The sequence below is a fragment of the Podarcis tiliguerta genome (genome assembly GCF_965153285.1).
Source record: "Podarcis tiliguerta genome assembly, chromosome: 2".
Lineage (NCBI taxonomy): Eukaryota > Metazoa > Chordata > Lepidosauria > Squamata > Lacertidae > Podarcis > Podarcis tiliguerta.
The window spans coordinates 12,710,424-12,722,428 of record NC_139535.1 but is presented as its reverse complement, the minus strand read 5'-3'; the positions used below and the strand labels follow the sequence as shown (position 1 = coordinate 12,722,428).

General features: G+C 45.8%; 1 protein-coding gene across 1 annotated transcript in view; it reads left to right on the top strand.

Moving 5' to 3' along the window:
- The window catches only part of LOC310670146 (von Willebrand factor A domain-containing protein 7-like), a 29,181-nt gene extending 20,668 nt beyond the window's left edge, over window positions 1-8,513 (top strand). Inside the window, exons 15-18 of the mRNA XM_083424901.1 lie at window positions 2,288-2,369; window positions 3,713-3,936; window positions 5,074-5,193; window positions 8,330-8,513. Coding sequence (XP_083281027.1) covers window positions 2,288-2,369; window positions 3,713-3,936; window positions 5,074-5,182 — 415 coding nt within the window. The 3' untranslated portion in view covers window positions 5,183-5,193; window positions 8,330-8,513. The remainder of the gene's footprint in view (window positions 1-2,287; window positions 2,370-3,712; window positions 3,937-5,073; window positions 5,194-8,329) is intronic.
- The last annotated feature ends 3,492 nt before the right edge of the window (window positions 8,514-12,005 follow it).

The window sequence follows — 12,005 nt, the reverse complement described above, 5'->3', positions numbered from 1 at the left end:
AGGTTGAAGTGGGACCATGGACAAGGAGCCAACATTTGGGAGGTCTATGGGCAGGAAACAGTAGTCTCAAGACCATGGGTAGGCAAACTAAGGCCCGGGGGCCGGATCCAGCCCAATCGCCTCCTAAATTCGGCCCATGGACGGCCCAAGAATCAGCGTGTTTTTATATGAGTAGAATGTGTCTTTTTATTTAAAATGCATCTCTGGGTTATTTGTGGGGCCTGCCTGGTGTTTTTACATGAGCAGAATGTGTCCTTTTATTTAAAATGCACCTCTGGGTTATTTGTGGGGCCTGCCTGGTGTTTTTACATGAGCAGAATGTGTCCTTTTATTTAAAATGCATCTCTGGGTTATTTGTGGGGCCTGCCTGGTGTTTTTACATGAGCAGAATGTGTCCTTTTATTTAAAATGCATCTCTGGGTTATTTATGGGGCCTGCCTGGTGTTTTTACATGAGCAGAATGTGTCCTTCTATTTAAAATGCATCTCTGGGTTATTTGTGGGGCATAGGAATCCGTTCATTTTTTCTCTCTTCTAGTCCGGCCCCCCACAAGTTCTGAGGGACAGTGCACTGGCCCCCTGCTGTAAAAGTTAGCAGACCCCTGATCTGACCTCTGGAAATTTGGGGGTTTCTAGCCCATCCAGGAATATCTAACAGGATTTCCCTATCTCCTGGGACGGAAACCGGTAGTGAACCCTTCACACCTTCTGGGATAGGTTTAAATAAATCTAAGGAAACCAAATTATCGGGATTAGCAACACGGACCTAGAATTGGGTTACAGTTCTGTTACGTGCTTGGAAACCTCTGCCGAGGTGCTTGGAAAGGTGCCGTTCATTTCCCCCCCCCCCCCGAAAAAAAATGTATAGTCCGGCCCCCTACAAGGTCTGAGGGACAGTGGACCAGCCCCCTGCTGAAAAAGTTTGCTAACCCCTGCTCAAGACGGACCAACTTTGATGGTGTCTGTCTTCAGGGAATTCTATCCCTCCCCCAGTAGCAGCAAGAAGCAGAGAAAAACAAGGAAGAGTCCTTACAAATGAGTTTATTCAGTGATCACAGCGAGAGACAAAGGAATGCAGCCTGCCTCCCGATAATGGCATTGCTGCAACTGAGTTCCTCCCAGCTTGCTTCCTAGCAACAGCACTTCCCCTTATGGTGACTGACAGGGGCTAATTGACTGTGACTCCTTTGCTCTTGCACTCTCAATGAACGCCGTGATCTGGGAGAAGGGGGGTCAGAAATATTCTCCAGTGATAACTTGTCAGCTGGCTGCTCTGTCTCCCCCCTCCCTTCTCCCAACACCTCCCAACTCTTCTGTTCATAGCTGTCAACGTTTCCCTTTTTTTAAGGGAAATTCCCTTATTCCGAATAGGATTCCTCGCAAGAAAAGGGAAAAGTTGACAGCTATGCTTCTGTTTGCCTGTCTCTGAGCTGTGACCTTCCTCAAACCACTGCTGTAATTCAGTACGGTGGTACCTTGGTTCTCGAACAGCTTAGTTATCAAACAAATCAGCTCCCGAGTGCCACAAACCCGGAAGTAAGTGTTCCGGTTTGCAAACGTTTTTCGGAAGTCGAACGTCCAGCGCGGCTCCCGCTTGAGTGCAGGAAGCTCCTGCAGCCAATTGGAAACCGTGCCTTGGTTTTTGAACAGTTTTGGGAGTCAAACGGACTGAGCAATGGCTCTTACTTGGCTAAGGAGCAGGGCAAAAGGGAGCTGGTGCCAAGACTTATGGATTCCCTTGGCAAGGAATGGCCCTCCAGATGTTTATGGCTGTAACCTCCATTTGCCGCAGCCAGCATGGAGAGTTATAGTCCAAAATACCTGGAGGTTGCCAGGTTGTTGATAGCTTTGCTGAACTACCCCTTCTCATCTACACGCCTTAAGGTAAAGGTAAAGGGACTCCCTGACCATTAGGTCCAGTCGTGGCCGACTCTGGGGTTGCAGCGCTCATCTCGCTTTATTGGCCGAGGGAGCCGGCATACAGCTTCCATGTCATGTGGCCAGCATGACTAAGCCGCTTCTGGCAAACCAGAGCAGCGCACGGAAACGCCGTTTACCTTCCCGCCGGAGCGGTACCTATTTATCTACTTGCACTTTGGTGTGCTTTCGAACTGCTAGGTTGGCAGGAGCAGGGACCGAGCAACAGGAGCTCACCCCGTCGCGGGGATTAGAACCGCCAACCTTCTGATCGGCAAGTCCTAGGCTCTGTGGTTTAACCCACAGCGCCATTCCTTCCCCCCCCCCAAAAAAAAATGCACTCTGTTCATCATTACCTAATGTTCTTTCAGCACCGCAACGTTCACAGCTAAAAGCTCAACAACTCAAAACTACCTGAGACTGCCCATCACTGTCATTTCTGAAAATGATATGGTGAGTTCTCATTCCACATTATTTACTCACTAATACGTGATAGTCAGTGAAGAATTGCCTGCTGCCTAAGAATTTAAAAAGGGATGATTTTCTGTTCTGCCCTCCTGTTCCCCCCCCCCTCACTGCAATTCATCTTCCACTGCCCCAAATTATGTTATTTTTCTCTCAGGCTTCTCCTGTGAAATTATGTAGTTTACGTAATTTGCGTAATTAATTTTGCAGGTTACATAAGTTATGTTGTTGTCATGTTATTCCGCCCCCATTCATTTAAAATGCAAAGGAAACACAATCCAAATTGTGGGGGTTTGTGAGAGGGACATAATCAATTACATATTTTTTGTGGACTGAAAGCAACAACAACAGTGAATACCAATCTTATTTGATGGATTGATTTTTGTTCCAGATATGGGACAAATAAGTGAACTCCTGCAGTTTCCGCTCCCGTTTCTATTATTGTGAGAACTCTCTTACATTCCTAAATGCCTCCCAGTATGAGAAATGTTGTTGTTTAGTCGTTTAGTCATGTCTGACTCTTCGTGACCCCCTGGACCAGGGCACGCCAGGTACTGCTGTCTTCCACTGCCTCCCGCAGTTTGGTCAAACTCATGCTGGTAGCTTCGAGAACACTATCCAGCCATCTCGTCCTCTGTCGTCCCCTTCTCCTTGTGCCCTCCATCTTTCCCAACATCAGGGTCTTTTCCAGGGAGTCTTCTCTTCTCACGAGGTGGCCAAAGTATTGGAGCCTCAGCTTCAGGATCTGTCTTTCCAGTGAGCACTCAGGGCTGATTTCCTCCAGAATGGAGAGGTTTGATCTTCTTGCAGTCCAAGGGACTCTCAAGAGTCTCCTCCAGCACCATAATTCAAAGGCATCAATTCTTTGGCGATCAGCCCTTTTTAATCTGTGTGTGTGTTTTTTAAATAAAAATCTGCATGCAAATTTGTATTTAAACATAAACACACACATATGCATATATAAACATATATATAGGCATGTATTTAAATATATATAATGTTTAAATACAAATTTGCATGCAATTGTTTTTTTAAAACACACACATTAATGTGAAAATGGGACTTATGAACACATGTGAAACTGACATAGACAAGCAATAGACTGATTGATCCATCTGCCGTTCAAGGGTTGCCAATGTGGTGCCCTCCAGACTGTAATTCTCATCAGCCTCCATCAGCATGGCCAATAGTCAGGAGTTTTGTGTATTGTAGTCCAAAATGTCTGGAGATCACCGTGTTGGCTACTCGAGTTGGCTACTCCTAGCAGAAAGTGGTCTTTACAGATGGCTACTCTTGGTTCTTCCTAACCAACCTGTGCTCCATCCAAACAGAAAACAGATGAGATCCCACCAAACTACGCGCTTCTAGACCTTTATATGCCTTGTGTAGCCAAATTCCAGCACAAGCCTACCTGCTCTCGGTACATTTGGAAAATGAGGTTCTCTGCAATGGATAATCACAGTGCCGTCACCGTCCAAATCAGTGCAAATCCTTCTGGTCTCTCCTGCAGCCCACGGGGGACTGACGGCAGCAAGGAAGTCATGTGTCACTATCAGTATGTATATCCGGTTTCTATAAATCTGACGGCATGGTGCAGAAAATGACCACTGATCATGGAGCCCCACAGCGGAGGCTGATTCCTGTTTACCTCTGCTTGCTTTTTCTTTTTTTTAATTTGCATTTTATTTATTTTTTAACATTCTTATATTACACCTGTAAATGTTGTCATATTCCATTACAGGACTTATAATATAATTTCCCACATGTATACAAAATTTATATACAAATTTTATATACCTATAAAGAAAATGAAACAAACAAAAAAAAGAACAATCCCCTCCCAAAATCATATGCATACCAACACACTAGACTTCCTGTCTATCCCGTTGTATATTCCTTTTTTACAAATGAATGTACTCTTGTTATTGTATATTTCATTACATTTTATCTAATACATTCCTAGATCAATATGTGCTCTTAGTCTTATTTCTCAACTCAGTCTCACTCCAACGTCAATCAAATGCTAGCATAGATAGCGAACCTTTACAGTGGTACCTCAGGTTACATAGGCTTCAGGTTACATACACTTCAGGTTACAGACTCCGCTGACCCAGAAATAGTACCTTGGGTTAAGAACTTTGCTTCAGGATGAGAACAGAAATTGTGCTCCAGCGGCGCGGCGGCAGCGGGAGGCCCCATTAGCTAAAGTGCTGCTTCAGGTTAAGAACAGTTTCAGGTTAAGAACGGACCTCCAGAACGAATTAAGTTCTTAACCTGAGGTACCACTGTACTGTATTTTTGAACATATGTTTTATATCTACCCCACTTTTCCATAAATTTTTGTTTTGAATGGCCTTTCAGGGTATTTGTTAACTGCGCCATTTCAGCAAATTCTTGTAGCTTGTTTTGCCACTCCATTATTGTCAGGGCTTCTTGTTCCTTCTGCCCCTTTGCCACCCAAGTCTGAGCTGCGGCCGTTGCATATAAGAATACCCCCCTAAAGGCCTTCAGGATGTCCCTGCCAACATTGCTTGCTTTCTTTCCAACTAATGTTAACAATATTTCCCCATTGTTGTATATAGGGTGGGGTTTTTTTTTGCATATTGTGAGAACATGACCTCTGAATCACACGCCCATCAGAGCTTCCCTTCCTCTCATCTTTGGTTTATCGGCCTTGTGTCTTCTTTTGCAGGTCGAACTGCTGTTCTCCTTATGCAGAACTCCTGATCAGCGATGAAAACGGGAACACAAACACTTTTACTGTAGACTACAGACGACCCCATCCCGCCTCCGCCTCATAAACCTACAACAGGTATAACACGCTGTAGCAGCAGCTCTCCAATGTTTGGGGCAATCTTCCCTTCCTGGTACTGTAGGGATTGGGGAGGAACTCAGCTTGGTTTGCATTTAAAGGGTTTCCTTTAAACAATGCATACAAAACTGAAACACAGCTACGCGTGAGAATTCATACATGCCTGAATTTTGCAACGCAATTCTCCAAACAAAAAATGTTGGCAGAAATGCATGTCTGTACCTCAGGTTACATACGCTTCAGGTTACAGACTCCGCTAACCCGGAAATAGTACCTCAGGTTAAGAACTTTACCTCAGGATGAGTACAGAAATCACGCGGTGACAGCGTGGTGGCAGCGGGAGGCCCCCTTAGCTAAAGTGGTACCTCAGGTTAAGAACAGTTTCAGGTTAAGAACGGAACTCCGGAACGAATTAAGGTCTTAACCCGAGGTACCACTGTATTAGGGGAAAGTGTATGGGGAAAGGATACTTGCAAAACATTCAAAAATACATTTTATTAGGGGGAACTCTATATAATGTAAAAACTGCACACAAACATGTGTATTGTTAAATAGTGGGAAAGATGGACGAAGGACACAGCTCTGTTAGATTCACAGCTCTTTATTACACAAGTTAGAACTGCTCTTGGAGTCAGACTCAGTGCAGCCTAGCTGGCTGCTTTATATAATACTAAGTAACTTGTAACAGTAACAACTCCCAACTAGCTAACCAATCAGAGAGCGACAGTTCTCAATCCTTCATTTGCATACTGGTGGGCCTGAGTGAGAACTGCAGTTGATCTTATTACATAACATGCATATTGGGAGAAAAATGCACCAAATTTTGGTGAATTTTCATGGATTCAATAATAATTCACAAATCACTGCAAAAATGTGGAAAACTTAATTTAAGACTGGGGGGAAAAATGAGAAAGAAGAAGAATGGATAGCTCTGTTCTTCCCTATTAGATTAGGTTGCAGCCAAGAACTAGGATTCCGTGGTTCTCAGTGAGAAGAATGGATCCCAGTGGGACAGGGAAGGGACATCATTTGCTAGGCCTGCCTCCAAACTAGCTGTTTTCTTTGGAACTGATATCACCATTTGGACAGGGAAATAAGATAGCACGGCTGCCAAAAGCATTGCACTGGCCAGGAGTGGGGATCCTCAGGCCCAAGGGCTGCAGGTGATCTTTCAAACCTTTCTACCTGGCCCCGAAAGTGTAGGTACAGGAGATAAAATGTAAATACTAAAAAGGAGAATTCCTGGATGCTAAGAACCAGGTTTGGGGCAAGCACTCTTTGGTGAGGGAACCCAGCAGAGATTAAAGGTAAAGGTAAAGGTACCCCTGCCCGTACGGGCCAGTCGTGTCCAACTCTGGGGTTGTGCGCCCATCTCACTTAAGAGGCCGGGGGCCAGCGCTGTCCGGAGACACTTCCGGGTCACGTGGCCAGTGTGACGAAGCTGCTCTGGCGAGCCGGCACCAGCGCAGCACATGGAAACACCGATTACCTTCCCGCTATAAAGTGGTACCTATTTATCTACTTGCACTTAATTGTGCTTTCGAGCTGCTAGGTGGGCAGGAGCTGGGACCGAAGACGGGAGCTCACCCCGCCGCGGGGATTCGAACCGCTGACCATACGATCAGCAGGTCCTAGGCACTGAGGTTTTACCCACAGCGCCACCCACGTCCCTTTAATCTCCAGCAGAGATTAAAAATCACTAAATGTACCGCGAGGTGAAGTGTGGAAATATAGGCTGTTAGACCAACTCACACGTTGAGCTTCTCAGGTAGACAGAGGGAACACAGGCTTGATTGCCTAGTCTCTCCCGAGGTGAACTAAACCTGGCAGGACAGCTTACTCTATGGTTTTAACCCCTTCATGCATTAATTAGAGTTCAGCATGTTGGTTATATGTTATCCCACAGACAGCACTCTCCAAAAGCCACTCCCATCACTGGCCCTGCTTCGCTCCTTGCATGGGGCTGATGGGAAATGCAGACCAAAACATCAGGAGGCCACCAGGTTGGCTAAGGCCGTTATAAAGCATCGTCAGCTTCTCTGTTAAGTGACTCCTTAACTAGATATTTCCTTCACTGTGGCTACAATGTTACCGAATCAGCTCCTGTCAATTTTTGTACTCTGCCTATAGGACCTTTTATGATCAATTTGTCCTTTAAAAAAGAAGTATTAAAAAATAACAGTTGCACTATTCAGGGGGGGAAAGAATGAAAGAGCGGTTTCTGGTAGTGGAAGAAGTGGGAGCTCTGCTGAATTGGAATTGCTTCTGAATAAACATATATTAAGAACCAGCCCTTGGGAGTGGGCTTTTGGGGGGTGTGATTTGAAATACAATTGCAGGTCTAAAATTGGGCTTTATTTACAGGTGTAATCGCTGCTGAATGACAAACAGCAGAGAGGCTGTGTGGTATAATGGGGATTGTGTTAAACTAGGACATGGGAAACTAGGGTTCAAATCCCTTTATATAAATATAATAATATTTTTTATTTAAAAAAAATTAAAAGGAGTTAGTGAGGGAATAACTCCAAATGCATAAGGAGTTAGCAGAGGAACAGGAGGACTGGAAGTCAGCAGAGTTGCTTGACAAGCTCTGTGCCCAGTTGTCTGGCAGAAATTCAACAGAAGCAGCGTCTCCCATTGCTGCTTCTCTAGGTCAGAGTTCAAGCTGCACCTGCTGAACATCTGCCCTGAACTACGGAAGAAGCAAAGGACATATGTGCAGTGGCGTAGCGTGGGGGGTGCAGGGGGGGCCAGCCGCACCGGGCGCAACATCTGGGGGGGGCGCGCTCGCACTCGCAGCTCTCTGCCCCTACCTGGCTCACTCACTCTCTCTCACTGCAGTGCTGGCTGTGCGAATCCGATCCGAGCCGCCGGGTCGCCGCCCCCTGTGGAGGGGAGGGTGCCAGGCGTGCGGTGCGGAGAGAGAGCGAGGGACTATTTGGGGGAGGGACAGTGCAGCGGGGGGCGCAAATTACTTGCCTTGCCCCGGGTGCTGACAACCCACGCTACGCCACTGCATATGTGGCACCCCTAAAGTCCTCCCTGGGTCTGGGGATTTGAGAGAGGGAGGACACTGACAGATACCTGAATGCTTTTCATGCAGAACCTCTTCTTTTCTCTTTCTCTCTCCTAACAGCTGAACTGCATTATATGACTATCACAAAAGGCAATAAGCTTTGGAGAGTCACATTTCTGGTTCCGTTGTGCCATTTGAATCGGGAAGGAGATACTATCCAGATGTGAAACTGCCAAGTGGCGATCCAGCCACACTGGCAGCCTCCATTACTCCCGCAGCCAAATAAAACAAACTTCAGAAAGCACTTGTGCCTGTGTTTACCCTCACTGTTAAGAATAATGGGCATGTCTGCCGTCTATACTAACAAAGCATCCATCAGTTTGATGAGCCAGAATTTTGGGCCCATAGCATATACAGTGGTACCTCGGGTTACAGACGCTTCAAGTTACAGACGCTTCAGGTTACAGACTCCGCTAACACAGAAATAGTACCTTGAGTTAAGAACTTTACCTCAGGATGAGAACAGAAATCGTGCAGTGGCGGAGCAGCGGCAGCGGGAGGCCCCATTAGCTAAAGTGGTACCTCAGGTTAAGAACAGTTTCAGGTTAAGAACGGACCTCCGGAACGAATTAAGTTCTTAAACCGAGGTACCACTGTATAGGTCCCTCCAAACGACCTGTTTATTAAGCGTTCCTCCTGATTTACTTGCACAAAGCTTACAGGGAACTTAGATTGCATCTGGCGGCCTTCATCTTGAGTTGTTTACAGAGGTTATACAACAATAAGCACCCCGGTTTTCTTGCTGGGTGTTTACACCGTTTCTCATTAATCATTCCTCCCTCCCATGCTTTTCAAGGCTCCCCCCCCCCCTTCACTTTCCAAACCACGGAAAGTCTATTTCTCTTTTAAAAGTGGGTTTGTTGTGCTGGGGCAACAGAGCACTTTAATTGCATAAACTTTAATTTTACACTATGTGCTTGCCTCTTGGACTGAGGGCTGGTATTCCTGTGTGCACATATATATATCATGCTGATGTCAGAAGCAATAGCCAATCAGCATCACTCACATCCACCTTCTTCTGGAAAATTACAGAACCATTCTTTGAAGAGCTCAACCTTGGAGAACAGGTGTGTGGAACCTCAAGCTCAGAGTACATTTCCGAGCACAATTCAAAGTGTTGGTGCTGACCTTTAAAGCGCTAAACTGCCTCAGCCCACTATACCTGAAGGAGTGTCTCCACCCCCATCGTTCTACCTGGATGCTGAGGACCAGTGCCGAGGGCCTTCTGGCAGTTCCCTCACTGCGAGAAGCAAAGCTACAGGGAACCAGGCAGAGGGCCTTCTCGGTAGTGGCACCCGCCCTGTGGAACGCCCTCCCATCAGATGTCAAAGAGATAAACAACTACCTGACATTTAGAAGACATCTTGATGTATTTTTAATCTTGGTTGGAAGCCACCCAGCCACATCTGAAGGCAGCCCTGTTCAGGGAAGTTTTTAATGTGTGACATTTTGATATATTTTTAATCTTTGTTGGAAGCCACCCAGAGTGGCTGGGGAAACCCACCCAGATGGGCAGGGTACAAATAATTTATTATTATTATTATTATTATTATTATTATTATTATTATTATTATTAGGGCCACCCTCAAGACCTTTCCTCAAGTCACACGCTCTACCCAGTTATAGCCTTTTCTGGTCCCGCGAGTGCTTTTGCTAGGTTAAATGATCCTCTGGAACCCTGATAGTGCCTCTGGCTTGCCTGGAAGGAGGATAGAGGAGGTGGGTAAAATCACATGTAGAAACCAACTACTGTAGAAAGTAACTTTCACATTTTTGCCCCTGGCCCACTTTTGCCGTAGGCATCTGATTCCCAAAAGGGAACACAGCACTCAAGTCAAATAAGGTTCCCAAATAAGGTTGGATGAGTCACTGAAAAAACAAACCCCCGATTCTCTTGCAGGTTTGCCAAAGACATCTGGCTGGTCTTGCGAGAACAGGATGCTAGGCCAGGTGGGCCACTGGCCTGATCCGGAAGACGCTACCTAACTTACATTCTGCCAGTGTGGTGTAGTGGTTAAGAGCGGTAGTCTCGTAATCTGGGGAACCAGGTTCGCGTCTCCGCTCCTCCACATGCAGCTGCTGGGTGACCTTGGGCCAGTCACACTTCTCTGAAGTCTCTCAGCCCCACTCACCTGACAGAGTGTTTGTTGTGGGGGAGGAAGGGAAAGGAGATTGTTAGCCGCTTTGAGACTCCTTCGGGTAGTGATAAAGCAGGATATCAAATCCAAAACTCTTCTCTCTTTAAAAGCCAGCCAAGGCAGCGTCTATCACTGCCTCATGTGGGAGCAAATTCCATAGTTTCACTTCTTCTTCTTCCTCTTTGGCAATCACTCATAGCCGAGTAAGATTGTCTTCCATAAACACGGGTTTTAACAATGAGTCCACAAGTGACTGTGGAGGCCAATTCTGGATCCACACGTCCTTCCACAGTGGGGACCTAGGAGGTAGTTGATCACAGTGAGGGTTTTCCTTTTTATATATATAATAATGCTTATTAAGTTTTCCATTTTAACAATCCAATCAGATCACATTAAATATTCCAAATTATACAAATACATAAAGTCTAAATATTTTGCCATATTATAAATTTTTGTTGGGGCTTCCCATGCCTCAAGTTCCGTGGGGTCCAATCATCTTATGTTGAGTTTCCAGTAGTCCCTTCTTTAAATCCTCCTGTTGTTATCCTTCCTTTTTCATAGCCTCTGAGTTGTTTCCGCAGGCGAGTTGAAGTGAACAATAATATACTTCTGTGTGAACTTTGTATGACTCTCCCTTCCTTTTTTTGCAGCTGGTAACTCTATTATTTGCAGTATGTCCTCACATGCTGGTGTTTATGCCGAATCAATCCAAAAGTCCTTCTCTGGACTTTTCTGGACCTTTTAGGAAAAGGGCTGTTGAGCTTTTTCAGGGCAGCCCCCCTGCAGCCGAGGAGACGCAGAGCTGCACACAAGCTACCCTGCTGCCCAGAAACAAAGCACTCAAGGTGCAGCAGTCAACAGCCCCCCCGCCCCCCCGTCAGACATGGACGGCTGTTATAAGAATTTTAAGGTCATATATTTAAAAAAAAAATGTTCATAACTGTATTTATAAACCACATGTCTGAAACCCCACAGAAAAGGTAGTGAACAAATTGACCTCAAATATTTCTATGCAAGGTCAAAACTCCCCATTGTCTCTTTCCTCACAAATCCTGCCCTTCCTCACAAATACTGTCTTAACGGCACATTCGAGATATGAACAGGGTGTGAGCCTGTGGCCTAGATTATAATAACAAAAGAGTGGCCAAAACCCAGATAATGCAACCAGGTAACTTGCCAGACAGGAGATAAACAACGCACTCAGATTTCTGTTGTAGACCGCCTTTTCTGTGATGTATGTATGATGTTTCTGGGGCTGTTTTAGACTCCAGGGCGGGCAATTTAAAATGTCTGTATAAGGGCGGGCACACCTTTGTTCGGGGTCCTCCTCCCTTCCTGCGTGTGAGGGGAGCACCCTGTTGCAACAGCTTTAATAAAGATCAGGCTTACTAGCTGCTTTGCTTCTCAATATTCTCTGGTTGGTCTCTGTTATTTTCTCCTACCGATAGAGAACCTACAAAAGGACTCTATATGGGCTCTTGGGTACCCCATAAGGGAAAAGGAGCAGTTTTTTTCTCATAACACCTCCCCGCCCTGCCCCCAGCTACCTACGCTACTGGCCATGCAATGTTTACCAAAATACATATACTAGGGCAAAG